The following is a 17,123-nucleotide window of genomic DNA, read 5'->3' as shown; positions in this document are numbered from 1 at the left end:
CAGCCCTCGGACTCTTCACGCTCTAGTCACGCGTCAGAAGCTAGAGATGGCCTTTACTCGAAGTCGGGCCAATAGCACATCTTCGTACAATACAGTCCTCGATGACTTCCAGCCAAGTCCACTCGGTATCAAGTTGGCGCAGCCTCGAGAACGGCCTTTGAAGAGTCGCGTTATGGCTTCAAGCTGTGCTGATAGCGTTGTGGTAGGTTTTCTTACATAACGATTCCCATCACAAACTATACATGCATACTATCATAGCCCTCTGGTATGGAAAAGCCAAGAAGGTCAGAACGGTTGGAAGGAGGTCGGACTCACAGGGTTTCGGTAGGTTTGTTCTCAGGGGACCTTTTATGAACGACTCACGTATTACTGCTTGGTTAGCCCCCACGAGGGTTACCGAAGGCTCGACCAGTGGTATTATTGCGTACACAGGCAGAAATGGCACTAAAATATTCCGAGGTGTGTGGTTTTTTACTAGAAAACTGTACGTCGAACTGATACTAAGGCTGGCCATTTAGAAACCGAAGCCATCGAGCTTGTCTTCTTCGAAGCTGCCGCTGTCAGTACCCAACCTTCCGGTGCGGTCTTGTTAACTACTAGTTCTTCATCTTACATATCAGCGCCACAGGATGGCCATACCGCTCTAGTTAAGAAGGCGCAAGTTGCCTTTCCTACAAAAGGTTCAAACGCTTCCAGTCAATCGGCGTTGGAAACGCTTACAATCGTGGAGCGTTTGGAGAATGAACTCAAGCTCATGAAGGAGAAAGTGTGCCACGTTGAGGTCGAACACCAACGCGTTCTCCAGGTATAAATTCATCTCTGCAAATCTTATTTGATGCTCAGTTGATCTACCCTTCCTGTTCGCAGAAATCTAGTGCTGCATCACTGCTGAAGGTAAGCCATGGTGTCGTAGAATTTATCGTACGAGTCTGATATGGGCCTGGGGTGTTCCTTTAGGACCAGGAAATCAAAGAACTCAAGGCGGAATTGCACAAGTCCAGTATGGACGTCTTGTTTTTTTCAAGAATGGCCGATTCGTATAAGGCCGTGAGCATTCTTCAGTGTCAGTTTCGCACCGCGCCGAATTTTTGATGCTGTACTGCAGAGCTATTTCGAGCTACTTACGGGCAAGAAGAGCAGGGTGTCGTCGTCTCTCGATGATGACACTGAAGTAAAAAATTCCCTTAAGTGATCGAATTCTAATGCTTATTCTGAAACCCACCTCCAATAGAGCAATATGGACAAAGAAGGCGAAATGGTTCGTTGTTTGGCCTGTGTTCAGTGTGAGACAGATTGGAAATGACACTCATATTGAACAGGATATCGATGAAGCAAGCCCGCTTTTCTACAGAGTTTCGACCGTCTATGAGAATGAGTCGGGCGATCAGGTTGGCGTTCTACTCTGCCTCTCTTTTAGTGAAGTGATCCTCATTCATAATTATTTAGCAAACACTCCGAGACAACGATGAAGGTGGAACTCCTGTCGATGAAGCTGATGAAGATGTGGAACTCCGTAGGCCGACTAAGGTGATGCGCTGACAATTCGATTCCCTCGTTACTCTTTTGGTTGATATCTTTTGCAGCGCCGGAAAGTGGACCGAATGACTATTGAGGACCAGCTAACGGATGTACTCGATCCAGTATCCGGACAGTACCAAACGATCGCACCCGACAATTCCAAGTCTTCTCATATCATCTTCACAGTCTTTGCGTCCGATCATGATAGTCTCGTTATTCACGCTCCAGTTCGACTGAGGGCTTCTCAAACCCAAAACAGAACAAATATATCCAGCTATGACTTGGGGAAGGAGGTCGGCTTTTTACTCTTTCTCAACGACCAACTCGGACTCCGCATTCCCAAGAACGAGTTGTCACTACTGTCACCAATGGAACTCGTCGCGAAGGTGTACCTTGTCGATGTAGCCTCCCAAACTTCCGACGAGATCGATGCGTTTCTCAAAGGACTAACTCTTCAAGATGAAGGTTGCATTCTTCGACTTTCGGATTCTTGTGGGATGCAGATTGGATTGCCGGTTAGGACGAATATGAGAGCAGCTCCGATATGGATAGAACCGGTCCCCAAGAAGATGGCCCATTCAGCTATCGAAAAGGCAGTAAAGAACAGTTTGGTCCAGGTCGAATCATTGCAAGGCTGTCGGCGGGTTGAAGGGACGGAGACGATGAGAGGTCATATCCATTGGAGGGGTGATGCATCGGGTGTGCTTTGGGATCTGTTGTGGGGTGGGAAGACGGTGGCAGTACAGTTTGGAAAAAAGAAAGGAGAAATCAGTCGGATGGAATGTAAGTGGAGCTCCTTCGTTCGTTCGAAAACGGGACTTTGATGACTTGATTCCGTTAGTCTGTCCGTTTTGCTCATACGACTGTATGGGTCAGGCATGGCCACCTATTGAGAGCTGCAGTACTCTTCGATCCCTCGAAGACTTTGAATTGTTCGAATTCAAAGATGTAGTTCCTCCTACTTCCACTTCGTCAGCCTCGAGAATCGTGGTCCCAAAGAAACCAGATCTTCGACTGCGCCAGAACCACGACTCAGCCGGTCGCCGTCGTCGGGATAGGGAGAAGAAGTAAGGCGCACCACGGCGTTTAAGGAGTCAACGGAGGACAAATGGGCTGGACTCGCTCTATCTATTTTTTGCTTGGTACTCTTGATTTTTACACTATCTTGTCGTATTGTCGTTGCTATCCGGGAAATGAAACACGTTTCTAACTGAACTGACCATACACTCGTATTTGATGGCAAGGAAGTACTACCTAGGTAGTCCGGTTCGAGGAGTATCTAGGTCGAAATTCATCGCGTGCCAATGCCAACCAACCCTCGTACCACAATTAAAGAGTATGCAAGAACGTATATAGACATACACATCGTCAACTACAAGAATCGGCCTCAGCCAACATACAGATGAGTTAATCAGTAACACAAATCATTCCATCTCGGGGACCATCTATCCTACGATTTTGCGGAGCCGACCACTCCCAGACAACTCGTACGCCCTTCGACCTTACTTCTTCCAGAGCACTCTGAACATGCTGGCAAGTCAAGAGCTCCACCACCCACTTGAGCTGTTCTCCAAAGCTGACTTTAAAGGATTCCAATCTGGCCGTTCTGCTAGTTCCATTCGCTCGTGAACTGGCCAACCTGACGAGGGCATAGACATGATGGGAGGAAGGGGTCGATAAGTCGAGGTCTTTGAGGTTCGGGCAGATGATGCTATTGTGAGGAGCTGGCGTCAACGCTTGGAGCAGTCGCTCGTTGATGAGTGGGTCTCGATCTCTAGAACCAACAGAGCTAGAGCCACCCCAAGACTCGACATCAGCACCCCCGCCCCTACCAATCTTCAACTCCGTCAACGAGGTCAAGACTTGTAGAGAATCGATCAAGACATCCTCTCGTAGGGGTAAATCTACGGCAAGACGCGTGAGAGTCGTTCCAGATCCCGAGCGGAGGAGGAATCGATGAAATGGTGTCTCGGGTATCCGCTTTAAAAGCGCTACACTTGAGTAATCCCAATTGTATAACGAAAGACCAAGGTCCGTGAGGGAAGGCGCAGTGAAGACACCAAAGGTATTCGAGATGTCATCAAGCAACAACGAACCGTGACGGCCTGGGGAGTAACCGAGGAAGCTGAGAGCAAGTTTTTGGAGGTTCGACCACTTTCTGGGTTGCCCAGAGAACGGTTCGGGTGCTGGGCCAGAAGTGGGGTCATGACGGTAGTGGGAAAATTTTAGAGTGCATTGGACTAACAAAGGGCATAGCTCTGTGATCTTGCTTATGAAAAGACACGGGAGATCATTGATGGGGGAGATGACACGAAGTTCGGTCAGACGAGCCCAGTGAGGTGCTCGGGAGACGAGGACATGTTCGGGGATTCGTTCGGTATGAAGAGCTCGTACGCGCCATTTCTCGAGAGTATCGGTTACGGACGTAAAGAAATCGTTGGATTGACTACCAGGATCGCTACCCCAGAAATGAAGATGGGGGGAAACAACCATTAACTTGTTCAGCTGCGGTGCATCTCCCCCTGCCAGCATTTGCAGAACCTGGCGAGAAACGCGATTGAGGGAAAGAGTCTCCCATCTTCGAGAATGCTGAAGGAGGACAACTGCAAGTTCTTCGGCATGATATACCTCCTCATCGTGTACCGGAGAACCCCAATCCCAATCATGATCTGGAGAAGGAACTCCAACTGAGATGGACAGCCTAAGGGGAATAGACCCGGATCTCTGCAACCATAGCTTCACCCCATCGAGTCTAGCCCGCATTATCGCAACGTATCGTTCGAGGTCCACCTTGAGATGTCTGTCTGGGATGTTGACGTGCAAACTATTCCAAATCCTGGGAGTTTTCAATGCTATTTCACGCCATGGACGACAAATCGCTGTGAGAAGGAGTGGTGCCTCCGCTATAGATCGTACTGGGAATTCTGGGGATGGCAAACATTGGATGGATATTTCGCTCCATACGTCTGCAGGAAGCCTCCGAAAAGGAGAGATAAGGGCGCGATGATTGTCGATAAACGCCTGCAGTCTGTTGCGCTGCGCCTGAAGTTGTGAAATCTCTTCGTCAAGCTTTCTCAGTTTTTCAACCGGATCGATGAGCAAGTCGTTTATTTGACCGATCTCTCGAGCAGAGGGTGCATAGTTCGTGTTGAGGAATGGAGAAAATGGGGAGTCTAGTAGCATTGCGAGGACTTTTAATGAGAAATGAGGATGGCAATGTCGACGAAATTAACTGCCACGTACCTGTCTCCAACGACGACAAGATTTGGTGGGGGTAGCCGCTCTAGTTACGCATCTCTTCCCTCAACCGCCAGGGCCATTCACACGAACGAGGATTGCTGTTTGACGTGAATCACCGCCCTTCACAAACACTGATTACCGCCCAACTAGTGTCAGCGCAGGTGATGTCGACGAGTCCCAAAAGAGCTAGGTCGCCACTCGCCCATACTGAACCCGTTCGCGATTGATATCAGCTCGATGATCACGGTTGCAAATACTTGCCGCAGAAGACTTCTCGAGTTCATCTCATTCCACTGTGTGTCCATCTGGGAACTTTTCGGTGGCATTATGAGAGAGTAACGCACACAGCCGGCGCCAATCGTCGGTACGGTGAGAGGACACGCGGCGTTGACTTCCTACTCCCATCTTCAACTTGTTCGTTCCCAATCCGAGCACTCTACGTGTTAACAACAGCTATTCCATTGGTGGGTGATTGAGTCTCTGCTTCGTCGGGCGACTCGGTGATGATAAACAGCTTTTATAGATTCTTTTCTACTCCAACATTTGACTCGGAGAATCGAGATGGGGCGAGAAGTGGTGACAGCTTTGGGGATATCTGCACAGTGTAGCGATCGCTGAACATTCAAACTCAAACTTTGCACGCCGCATGGTGATATCCCACCCCTCTGAGACTTACCGTCGCGAAAATCACAGAGCTCGACGTGCACCATGTGTGCAGACGTTAGGAACCCGACGGTATTGATGAAGGGCCCCTTTGATGAGATTTACGGGGACTTTCGCTGCTCGGTGCGTCAATCTGGTCCCATGGTTTTAGATCTACGAACTGACTTTCCCCGTATTGTTAGAAACTGGTTTGCGTCGGTGCGAGTACCAGCTCTTCCTTCAGGATCATATTCCGATAATCCGAACCCCTTTTTCTCGGACTCCCCGCCAGAAGGATTTACGTTTACGACTCACGCTTTCCTCAGGATCATATCCCGCACCCTAAATTTTCGGGCTATCTTTAACGGAAGTACGCAAAAACTGTCGCGAATTCAACGAAGAACGCTTTGCCCACACAACCATGGTTTACGACCGACTCTTGCTCCAGCATTATATCCCACTAATAAGTCCGAACGCTGAATCTCCAACGGACGAAGTAGTACCGGTGTTCGATGATGAACTCGTCTGCACGGAGGCGCGAGTGATGCCGACAACCACGGGCCCATAGTCGCTTGAACAATCTTCCCATTATCCCGTAACCTGTCTGCGCACCTCTGATTCTCGATCCTGCAAACCATTCCAAGCTGAACGGTCCGCCTCACCAAACAAACAGTCAAATACCGGTTCGTTCAGGGAGGCGGGGAACACATCTCCAGGCTTTTCTCAGCGCTTTCCTTTGGTGCCGATGGTGCCCTGTGGACTTAATTCGCACCTAGCTCCAGAGTTCTTGATCGAGAGATTCTAAAAACCTCGCCGTGGTGGATTTAGGATGGTGATGCGCTTCAACTGTCTTCGATAAATTCCCGGTTTCATGAGTTTTCCCCGGCTAGGCGGGAGGGTGGGAAGCACATAATTCGTTCGGACCGTCCTTCCTGCGGCTTCTGCACCTCGAAATTGAACGTTGACGTTGAGCCCTCAACACTATGGATAGACGGTTCGTCTTCTTCTCCGCTGCCAAATACCTACCCTCAATTGTTTAGTTTAGACAGATTCTTGACATCTTCTCAATGCCGGGCCGCACTAATTATTAAAAGTTTTGATTGCGAAGTGTTGCGAAAGTCCTGTAAGTCCTTTGAGTAGTCCTAGGGTATGCGAGATGAAAAGGAAAACATCCTATTAGTTTAAGTATGCTGTAACTGGATGATGGCCGACGAAGAATTGAATAATTGTTTCAGAGGGTTTCAATCCTTTTCCGATGCCACCAACCGGTCGAGCATTGATAAGGTCTTCATCCCTTTCTACCACGCCCGGCCCTAATAGAAGGTCTACGTCCACCTATGTGAAAGGACACACGGAATCTCGTACCGTAACCGAAATAACTCCACTCTTGACCACGTTTGACCATTTGACCTTCAAGTCGGCAGTCATCTGGACGCTGTCCACCATCATCGCACCAGTATACACCATCATTTACGACCGAACTGAAGTAGTATTGCTCAGTACGATCTGCCATCTATCATTATCGCCGTAAACATCTACTAGCGCGGTCCGGCTTGGGAATGACATTTCAATGTTCGGTGTACGAGGATATTTGGAAGGACCCACATTGACTCCTCCATAACCTGCAGGCATCATTAACGGATTGAAAGGCCATCAATACTACAGTCGGCAGTGCTGACGACTGACGAGGCGGGAATGACCATGTGGGGCACCGACGTGTCGAGAGTCGGGTTTGACTTTGCGGTAGAATGTTTCTGGCTTTCGTTCCCACTCTTGAAAAGGAGGTTCTAGTTTTCACCGATTATCTAGCCGTGTAAGCCGCCACGTTTACGGAGAGGTGCAGAACTCCAGAAAGGGTGTGGTGTGGTGTAGTGAACGTCCTCGACCTCAAAATAAAACCACATTTTTAGAAGGTGACTCCAGTCGGCTACTAACAGGTTTCGCCTCCGTGTTTCTGAACCTAATCCCAGATCCTGGAGCATATCTCTCAAAATATTTTTCCATGACGATGAAGCTTGGGACCACTGACTAAGTTGGAAACCGGAAGGACCTGTGGGTTATAAAGAGCAAGGCCTTGTGCCCACCACTATCGAACCTCCTCTTTCTTTCCAAAATGACTACCAGAACCCGACAGTTTCTCCTTCCCGATCTACTGACCATATGTCCCCTCGAAGGGGCGAGAAATCCTCAATACCATCAAGCAGCTCTCGAATCTTCCACTTGGATCAACAGTTACGGCGTATTCACCGATCGAAGACGAGCCTACTTTACCCAAGGATGCAACTCGGAACTTCTCGTCCACACACTTACCCATTTGCACCCTACTAGCTAGTAGCAGTTCAGAACATGTTGCGATTTTGTAAGCTTTTTCTTGTGGTTTTCGTCCTTTTCTTCGTCGTTAATCTTACATTCCCCTGGGGGGTTCTCAGGTCAATCTCCTGTTTATTATCGACGAAGTCAGTGATGAACAAAACGGAAAAGACGTAGCGGTCACCGGGAACATCTTTCTCGAAAGTATGCGCAATTCTGACTACTGCAATTCGTCCAAGCTTGCTCAGATAACTAAAGAGTAAGTTATTACTTATATTCACCGATTTGTAGAGGCTTGAAGGGAATGAGCTGACCTTTGTTTTGTTTTTGATATGAAGCTTTAGGCAGAGATACTTTAGGACGGCTGAACCTGTATCCTCTGCTCGGTTTTTGAGGCACTGCGCTGACTACATCGGGGCAGTCTGTACCGAAGCGGAGCTTCGTGAACGTGGTGAAGTTCTTGACGTTGACGCCTTTATTCGACTCTGTCGCAACAACAGTGCAGTCGTCCTCTGCTTCGATATTGTGGAATATGCACTCGGTACCAGTCTTCCGGAGGAAGTGGTTGAGCATCCAATCTTCCGTGAAATGTACTGGGCTGCCACTGACATGGTGTGTTGGGCCAATGTAAGCCTCGTTAGATGTCTGGTTATTATTTCTTATTGCATACGCAGGACGTTTACTCTTGGAGCATGGAGCAGGCCAAGGACATCGGCGGCAACAACATCGTCACGTTCCTCATGAAACACAGAAACATGAGTCTACAATCCGCCTGCGATTACGTAGGGTTATACTGCGAGGCCCTCGTGAAACGCTACCTCTCTGCTAAGGATAGGTTACCTTCTTGGGGATCGTCGAGGCTGGATATGGATGTGGCTCGCTATGCGGAAGCCTGTGGTCATTGGATGAAGGGAAATTTGGAGTAAGTTGTCTTGCATTCATGCCACTGTTTTCAAGTTGTTAATTCGGGCTTCACTTTTCCTTCAGTTGGAGTTTCGAGACGCCACGGTACTTCGGACCTACTCGCTCCGAAGTCAAAAGAACTCGATTAGCTACCCTCCGTCGGAGTCCTAGTCACCCAAATGATTTCGATCCCGAGACTAGTTGCGACAGTGATTGAAGGTAAATTTGTTTATGTAACACAGTAAGTATATCAAGGTATATCTTGCCTGTGATATCTATGACGGAATCGTGGTCTTTTAACCTTAATAATATCTCCCCCATTTCGCTGTACATCAGGAGATGCATATGCTGAACGGAACGTTTTGAGATTGACTTGTTTCTTTTTCGAACTTCTTCGCCATGCGGTTGACCCTGTTGAATTTGAGGTATTGTCGACGAACGACAAAGATTTGCGAGGATAAGGCACACTGCCATTTCTACCAGTACATCAATACAGTACACAAGGGAGAACACAGCGGGCAGCGAGGACAGCAATACATGCGAAAAATGTCGGTCACGACGACAAGCGAGAACAGCAGCGGTGTATAGTAGCAATAGGAGGAGCAGCGCACGCAGAGGAGAGAAGTTGAACGAACACCAGGAAAGAGAGAAGCGTCCATATAGCGGCCATGATCACATCTGAGAAAAGAGAAAGACATCGCAAGCTGAGAGCCAGTATCCGAGCGGAAGTCAAGGTCCTTGAGCAACTGATGGTAAGCCAACGACTATATGCGCATATAATTGACTACGTACCCTCCAAACTAAACGTCGCTACTAGCCACATCGCTACTTGAGACGCCAGGTGAGGATCTCGAAGGTTCCGAAGAAGTTGAAGGATCCTTTGAATTACGTTTTGCTCGAGGTTTGGCCTGTTTACCCTTGTTCGGATTCTCTGGCGCGTCTTGCCACTGATCTTTCAACTGTAAAACGTCGAGTTAGACGATTGAGGGGCGAAACAAATTAGCCATACGGCAGCCATCGCGTCCTTGAAGGGACGACCTGGATGAGCGTCCTTCCACGAGCTGAGGTTGGCTTTGATGTAAAGGTTCCAAGCACTGGGCGCTCTGACCTTTTTCTCGGATTCTGCAACGTATATAAGACGCGTCGAAGGACGATAAACAAAACAGAAAGACAGACTAGTTTTGGCTTTCGGAACTGAAGCTGCCGATGACGACGATGAGAGAGGGCTACAGAGGACCGATGAGCACATACCTTTGGGCATCGTTGACGGCGGAGATGGTGGTAGAAACTCGAGACAGATGTTAATTGAGGAGAATTGCTATTTATAGGTAGGTTCCTCGTGGGAAATTAGGGGCTTGCTATTCGGGTGGCAGACGTCTGTCCAAGGTTCAAAGTCCGTTAATTAACACCCTTTTAGGTCCGCCCTGTCTTTCTTCCTTTCTTACCTTCATCATCCCATTGTAATGTCTCCAGTCACTCTTTCTTCCGCTGTCGTCGCCGCCCTCATCGTCTCTGGAGTTGTCGGGCAGAGCACATACCCTGCAACACCTCTCGCCTCGAAAAGGTTTTCCTATCCCACGGGCGTTGTAAGTTTTTCCCCGTCGTCGTCGTTGCTGGAGTCATCGTAACTAACCGTGGTCGGTAGCCCTATAAAGCAGATAGCGACGTCGGTCTTATTCGCGGAGAACAAGCGGGTTACAACCAATGCAACTCAACAACAGAAGGCCAGACTTCTCTCTGTCAGACAGGTTTTATTAACAGTATAGACGGTGAGCTAACAAGAGTGTTTCTTAGCAGCAGAAATTAATAACGTACGACACAGATTTCTGCTTATGGGCACCCTCAAAAATTAACTCCACCATCGCCGACACGGAAGGCGAAGAAGTTGCATGGTGCACTAAACCCGGTCGAGGAACCCGTCTCATACCCGCCAATGCTCTGCAAGGCGTGCAGTTTATGAAGACTCCCGACTATATTCAGGTTGTTGGATTTATAGATCAGGCAATGATCAACATCCAGACCGGTGATTCTGGAGGAGAATTGGACCCGCATGGTGCTGACCTGGTGAGTGGGACTAGGTTCGTCTGTCGAGTGTGTTATTGACGAGCGGAACGTCTTTTCCCATCTGATGAAATCTATCTTTGGCTTCTTGTTTCGACATGGCAATAGCGTGGTAACCCTATGGGAGGCCTCCTGTATACGCAGCAGTTCAACACTCCGAGCGGCCAGTGGACACAGGTCATTGAATGGCACAAGTATGTGTTTTCCCATCATTGTCAATTATGTCTGTCAACGAAGTCATTAATCTGTACTTCCTAGCTTCATGGGCGGTGAAGCATTCTGCTTCAAGGCCTGTGACCCCGCCGGCGCTCACGCGGCCGACTACTGCCAACACGTCTTCGATCGTATCGGTTGTGCCTACAATGCCCCCAACAACGCGCAAAAGGGTGTTTTCGAATCGTGCCTAGGAGATAATCAGGACTTCCCCGGAGTCTATACTGTCAACGGTCAAGCGGTGACTTACAGTCAACCTCCCGAGTCACTAGGCCCTATCATGTCGCTCCCGTACCAACCCCGTGTTCCCCCTAGCTCTAGCTGCACTCAGTTCACCAGCGCCAGCTTGTACACTGCTATTGCGAGTGTTCAGGCATCAGCCACAGGAACTAGTTCGAGTGCTAGTGCATCGGTGACTGGCAGTGGAACCTCCTCTCGAGGTAACACCAAGCCATCGGGCTCGCAGTCTGGAGCTGGTGCGCAGACCACTGGGAATGGTAACGGTGCGAGCGCTGGAGCCGTCATTGGAATGACAGGTGTCTCGTTTGCTGGAATTGTTTTGTCGGCCTTGCTTTTCTCATAAATTCTCCCGAGTTTTTCCTCCCCCTCTATTCTTCGTCGCTCCTTTTTGACAGGGACTATCTACACACTCGTTTGCCTGTCATTAGTTTAACGATTTCTCGAACTTTTTGTTTTTGACTGGGTCTCATTCGTAGATAATGTTCGAATAATGCCACCTGTTCGTTATTGTATTGGACTTTTGAGTAAGAAACTGGATGTTCTTTCGTCCTAAAGCTTCGAAAGACGATTATGAGGTGAGAGGCAGAGCAAACATAAATATGATGACAAATTCAATTCAAATATTCTGAATCGGCTACATGACGAGATGCATGATTACGACTTTTACGACCACGATGCCGCAGCGCTCTCCATTGCTCTGACCTTTCGAAACAGCGCCCACAACCCACTGCCCCGACGGCCAAATTCGTGTCTACCCCCCTCTCAGCTTGGGTGTGCCATCTTTCTAACCGTTAGCTATTTGAAGGTAAGGCTATCCTCAAACATCACCTTTATCACCGTTTAGAGCTCCCATAGATCAAACAACTTTGTGATGCCCTTTAAGACCGCGCTCAAGTCGATATCTGGACCTCGAAGACGCAACACAGGTGGTAGCACTCAAGGCGTCAGCGATGGAGAGGAAGTTATGGCAGTAGCATCAGCGACGACACCAAAGAGAAAGCGGAGAAGAATACGGCCCAAGTTCAGGAGGAACACCTCGCTTAGTCCCAACGTTGGGGAAAATCCGGCTGTGTTTCTCAGAGTTCAGGTGCTGAGTTGTAGAGATTTGCTGGCGAAGGACAGGAATGGATATAGTGACCCGTGAGCCACAAGATCTTTTCAACCGCTTCATTCATTAACCTTAATCTTACTTTCTCGCTTTAGATTCGTCACGGTATCTCTGTTGAAGTCAAGACACCAGACTCCGGTCATAAAACGAACCATCCAGCCCGTCTACTCGCCTAAAGACGCGACGTTCGACTTTCCAATCTACATCTCTCTGGCCAACAACATCGGTGCTCTCGAACTTGTTGTTTGGGACAAGGATGTGCTTCGAAAAGAGTATCTTGGGGAAGTGGCATTCCTACTAGAGGACTGGTTCGATGACGAAAGGCCATTTGCTTGGGAAGATGCTGTCAATGAGGCTACTTCGGTGGTTTCATTGCCACTAGTGTCTACGAGGTCAAATACGTCAAGTCGAGGCTCAGTACAGATTAGAGTAGGATTCGTTTCTCCTCCCGGCCAGCAAGCAGAGGCGAATATAAATTTCGCAACGCTTTTTCGGGAATTGTCCAAGAGGTCAAGGCCTTCTTTAGTTTCTGTCCCACCGGTGAGTGTTTCTTTATGTCTATCTCTGATCTTAACTTTCGCACTCCATCTCATCCCTATCCCTGTTTCCCCCTTTTTGATCTTTTATTAACTGCCATGCTGACGGCCTGCTTCCTGACTCTTCTCCTCTAGACAATAGGTATTGGAACGATTCGCTCTCATCCTGACCAACCCGCCCTCTACGAAGACGACGGCGGGATCTCCTCCGATTCTGACCCGTCCGACGAAGAAGACGAAGAGGGCTCAGAGTCGGACTTAGAAGACGAAGGAGGGATAGGAACGGAGGCTGCAGAAGAGAATCAGCATCTCGTTACCCTGCGTTCACCACACGATACGTCGAACATAAAAACACCAACCCCCAGTTCGAGGGCATCTACTGAAGTTACGACTCCAACTCAACCTCGTGAAACAGCAACCTTACCTTATTTCCTTCCTAGAGGAGTAGGCTCTGTCTCGCCATCTCCTCAGGTCAACATTACACCGGCTTCTCCTGTGCCCATCCTCTCCTTAACTACCCCTCCTGCCGCAGACATGTTCCCTACAGCCTCGTCCCAACCAACAACCCCTGTTATCTTATCTCCTGTTCCTCAACCACCACCAATCACAAGGTCTCACTCATCGTCTGTCCGGATATCTGGAATCATACCTCGCATCCCCAAATTCCCCACGAGGCGATCCATTTCAAACGTTTTAACGCCTCCACCCACAACGTTGTCTTCCACCCCTCAAATGGTCGATCTGAGTATAGACATTCCGAGTGCGAATACCTATGGGAATGCCGCTGATCCATTAACGGCCTCCCCACAACCACTAATACCCAGTTCTGGTGCGGTTGCGACTGTTGGGGCCGCTGTTGTTGCACCTGCCTTACGCGTGGTTGCTGCTGCTGGGGCACCGTCATCGGCTGCTGTTGAAGAGGAGAACGAGAGCAAGAAGAAGCGGTTTCGGAAAAGCTGGGGATCGAGGCGCAACTCATCTACTGCTGTACCGCAACGAAGTGCAAGCGAGGGCGAAGGTAGCAGTTCTATTCCGAGTGCCGCCGAAGGTACGAGTAGTGGTGGAGATCATGAGAAGCAGAAGCAGCCGCAACAAAAGAAGGCGAGGAGGAGGGTAAAGAGGGAGGAAAAAAAGCCAGGGTATAGTTTGGCTGGCGAGAATGACATCTTGGGTATCGTGATGCTGGAGATCCAGAGTGCAGATGATCTGCCGAGGCTGAAGAACAGTGAGCGGTCACCTCTTTCCATACACTCTCGTTGCTAATGATTTCGTTTTTGCAGTGACACGAACCGGCTGGGACATGGACCCCTTTGTCGTCATCTCTTTTGGTAAAAAAGTCTTTCGAACGCGTGTTATCCGTCATTCCCGAAGCCCTGTATGGGACGAAAAACTTCTCTTTCATGTTCGGCGATATGAAACGGCGTTCAAGGTCCAGCTGACGATTTTGGATTGGGACAAGCTGTCCTCGAATGATTATATCGGGGATGCAAGGTTTGACGTGAAAGAGCTCGTGGATAGTGCTCCGCAGCCTCATCCGGAGACTGGGTTGTACCCAATGGATGACTGTGAACATCCGATGAAGCAATATACGTTGCCCTTGACGACGGAAAAGGGAGTACCTTGGGAGAAACATAACCCTACTATCAAGTTTCGGTAAGTTTTCATGAGAAACGTTTCCTGGATTTGCTCTCACTTCTTCGGGTAGCGCCAAATACCAGCCCTATGCAGCACTCCGCCAGCGTTTCTGGTACCAATACCTCAAGCAGTACGACACCGATGACACCCTTAATATATCCCACCTTGAACTGACATCCATGCTTGATTCCCTTGGCTCTACCCTCACGGATTCCACGATCAACTCGTTTTTCACCCGATTTAACAAAACCCCCCAGCAAGACGACTTGACTATACTTGAGGCTATTCAGTGTCTTGAGACTGAACTCGGCCGACCAGACGCTGAGAAGAAACGAGTCGATGAAGGTGATGGGGGAAGTGGTAGTCTGTCGGTCACGCCGGTGTTGATGGCCGCAGATCGGGAGGGCAAGGAACTCAATTTGGAGGATTTAGACTTCTCGGGCCCGCCATTATCGATGTCGATGTCAGCGTCGGTCGTTGCGAATGGGAACGAGAAAATTTTACTACCAGAAACCTACGAAACGGAAGCATCGCAACTACCTTTATCCTCTGTCGCCGCCTCTTCCTCGAGTACGCCATCTACCCCTCAGACAGAGTATTCTACATCATCCTCAGATGCGGAGATGCCTGTTGAAGAGTACTCGTTTGGATCAACTTCAGCCTCGAACAATGATTTGTTATATCCACCCGGCGTTCCCAAAACAGCGACGGCCAACGAATTGATCACCACTTCAATTGTGACGAAACGGCCCAAATTTCCTAGAGGCATGCGAAGGTATAAAGGGGGGAAAGCATCCGCGTCTGCTGAAGGACAGAACGGATCCACGTCGGAACCTTCCATTGAACGCGTAATCAACGTCAAGAACTGCCCGCTCTGTCATCGACCTCGGCTAAGCTCAAAGGCTGAAATGGACATCGTTACGCATCTAGCTATATGTGCCAGTCAGGATTGGAACAAGGTGGATAGGATTGTGGTGGAGAACTTCGTCACCGCCAGTCAAGCGCAGAGGAAGTGGTACACGAGAATCTTGGGTAAGGTCTCTAGTGGCGATTATAAGCTTGGTGCTGTAAGCCGTCTCTAGCTTGAGGATATCGAACACATCTGATTTCGTAATTTCTTTTCGCAGAACTCGGCAAACATCATCGTACAGAACCGAGTGACGGGTCAACTGGAGGAAGAAAAGATGCAGGTTTATGTGAGGTTGGGGATTCGTTTGTTGTACAAGGGAATGAGGAGTAGATTGGAAGGTGGTCGAGGTAATGCACCTCCCCCACGTAACCGATGGGTTGGCTTGCTGACGTTTGTTTTTTACGTTCTTAGCTCGACGACTACTGAAGTCTTTGTCAATCAAACAAGGAATCAAATACGACTCTCCGGAATCGGTGAAGGGTATCCCTGGATTTATTGCGTTCCATGGTCTCAACATGGAAGAAGTGCTGGAACCCATAGAATCATTCAGTGCGTTTCGCTGTTATCTTCCGGCAGTGCTTCCCTGAAACATGGTTCACCAGAAACATTCAATCAATTCTTCTACCGTAAGCTAAAACCCGACGCTCGGCCCATTGCAGCCCCAGATGATCCTTTCCGCCTCGTCAGCGCTGCTGACTGTCGTATGATGGCCTTTCAATCCGTTAACGATGCTACCAGGTTATGGATTAAAGGTCGAGAATTCACCGTCTCCCGACTGCTCGGTGATGCATACAAGGATCAAGCAGAACGATATAATGGCGGTGCTGTAGCAATCTTCCGCCTAGCCCCACAAGATTACCACCGTTTCCATTCACCCGTTCACGGAACAATCGGGCCAATGTCATCTATTTCGGGAGAGTATTATACCGTAAATGTGGGTCCTTTTCAAACATCCTAGTAGACCTAAAACTGAAATGTCATTCCCAAGCCACAAGCGATTCGGACCGCATTAGATGTTTACGGTGACAATGTTAGAAAGATCGTACCAATCGATAGTCCTGAATTCGGTTGCGTGATGACGGTGTGTATTGGTGCGATGATGGTGGGGACCATCCAGATTACTGTGGAGGAGGGGCAAGTGGTTCAACGCGGTCAAGAGTTGGGGTATTTCGCTTTTGGTACGAGATTCCGTTGTGTTCTTTAGAAATCACCTCACGATACCTATGTCATAGGTGGATCTACTGTGGTCCTTCTGCTAGAGCCTGGTGTGGTAGAATGGGATGAAGACCTTATCATCAACGGCAAAGCTTCGCTTGAGACATTTGTTCGTGTTGGCATGGGCATTGGAAAAGGACTGAAACGGTCTCAATGAACAGTAATTCAATTCATTGTTTGCCATTGCCCAGTTACAGCATACTCAAACCAATAGGACGCCTTTTTTTTCTTGAGAGCACCTTGCATATTGTATCACTACTCAGAATTTCTTAATGCTGTTGGAGTGAACGAACGGACATTAACACATATTATGTAAAAAGCATACTATATTTCCGGACACGAGAGTTAACATGCCTTCAGTCTTGACTCTTGCATTCCAGGTATGATACATAGTCTATATCACCTAATATATTAGTCTTGACTCTCGTGTTCCAGACGCAACAGGTTATGGACCCCATAGCTTAAATTCCACTGCACTCATCTCTGTACTGCAGATGCCGTCGAAGCATGAGTCGGCATCGAGGTTCCAACAGAGCGAGAGTGGTGACTAAGCTCATCGCTCCTGCCTTGTCACAGTACTCCACGTTCGACG

General features: G+C 48.8%; 6 protein-coding genes across 6 annotated transcripts; 4 read left to right on the top strand and 2 right to left on the bottom strand.

Annotated features, from left to right (window-relative positions):
- Positions 1-46: 46 nt before the first annotated feature.
- Positions 47-2,589, top strand: E1B28_010727 (uncharacterized protein; the record flags this gene model as incomplete). Its single annotated transcript, XM_043155702.1, has 13 exons — positions 47-202; positions 259-324; positions 382-459; positions 519-578; positions 629-805; positions 868-894; positions 958-1,047; positions 1,106-1,171; positions 1,232-1,258; positions 1,320-1,388; positions 1,447-1,527; positions 1,584-2,301; positions 2,360-2,589. The coding sequence occupies 13 exons, from the start codon at positions 47-49 to the stop codon at positions 2,587-2,589; spliced, it is 1,845 nt and encodes a 614-aa protein (XP_043005484.1).
- Positions 2,590-2,925: 336 nt separating this feature from the next.
- Positions 2,926-4,701, bottom strand: E1B28_010726 (uncharacterized protein; the record flags this gene model as incomplete). The annotated part of the gene is made up of 1 exon (XM_043155701.1): positions 2,926-4,701. One exon carries the CDS (start codon positions 4,699-4,701, stop codon positions 2,926-2,928), a length of 1,776 nt encoding a protein of 591 aa, XP_043005483.1.
- Positions 4,702-7,916: 3,215 nt separating this feature from the next.
- Positions 7,917-8,830, top strand: E1B28_010725 (uncharacterized protein; the record flags this gene model as incomplete). Its single annotated transcript, XM_043155700.1, has 4 exons — positions 7,917-7,969; positions 8,049-8,337; positions 8,385-8,632; positions 8,698-8,830. 4 exons carry the CDS (start codon positions 7,917-7,919, stop codon positions 8,828-8,830), a joined length of 723 nt encoding a protein of 240 aa, XP_043005482.1.
- Positions 8,831-9,413: 583 nt separating this feature from the next.
- Positions 9,414-9,874, bottom strand: E1B28_010724 (uncharacterized protein; the record flags this gene model as incomplete). Its single annotated transcript, XM_043155699.1, has 4 exons — positions 9,414-9,572; positions 9,623-9,735; positions 9,790-9,813; positions 9,865-9,874. 4 exons carry the CDS (start codon positions 9,872-9,874, stop codon positions 9,414-9,416), a joined length of 306 nt encoding a protein of 101 aa, XP_043005481.1.
- A 141-nt stretch (positions 9,875-10,015) lies between these two features.
- On the top strand, positions 10,016-11,681 carry E1B28_010723 (uncharacterized protein). Its single transcript, XM_043155698.1, has 5 exons — positions 10,016-10,199; positions 10,259-10,382; positions 10,436-10,677; positions 10,783-10,868; positions 10,933-11,681. The coding sequence occupies exons 1-5, from the start codon at positions 10,077-10,079 to the stop codon at positions 11,468-11,470; spliced, it is 1,113 nt and encodes a 370-aa protein (XP_043005480.1). The 5' UTR covers positions 10,016-10,076; the 3' UTR covers positions 11,471-11,681.
- Positions 11,682-11,797: 116 nt separating this feature from the next.
- On the top strand, positions 11,798-17,123 carry E1B28_010722 (uncharacterized protein). The gene is made up of 12 exons (XM_043155697.1): positions 11,798-11,932; positions 11,983-12,267; positions 12,331-12,775; positions 12,907-13,996; positions 14,052-14,424; positions 14,477-15,473; positions 15,534-15,663; positions 15,728-15,865; positions 15,919-16,250; positions 16,305-16,494; positions 16,549-16,911; positions 16,967-17,123. The coding sequence occupies exons 2-11, from the start codon at positions 11,999-12,001 to the stop codon at positions 16,686-16,688; spliced, it is 4,104 nt and encodes a 1,367-aa protein (XP_043005479.1). The 5' UTR covers positions 11,798-11,932; positions 11,983-11,998; the 3' UTR covers positions 16,689-16,911; positions 16,967-17,123.

Source organism: Marasmius oreades, chromosome 7 (assembly GCF_018924745.1).
Source record: "Marasmius oreades isolate 03SP1 chromosome 7, whole genome shotgun sequence".
NCBI classification, from domain to species: Eukaryota; Fungi; Basidiomycota; class Agaricomycetes; order Agaricales; family Marasmiaceae; genus Marasmius; species Marasmius oreades.
The sequence above is the reverse complement of the archived record's forward strand: the minus strand, read 5'-3'. Positions and strand labels throughout refer to the sequence as shown.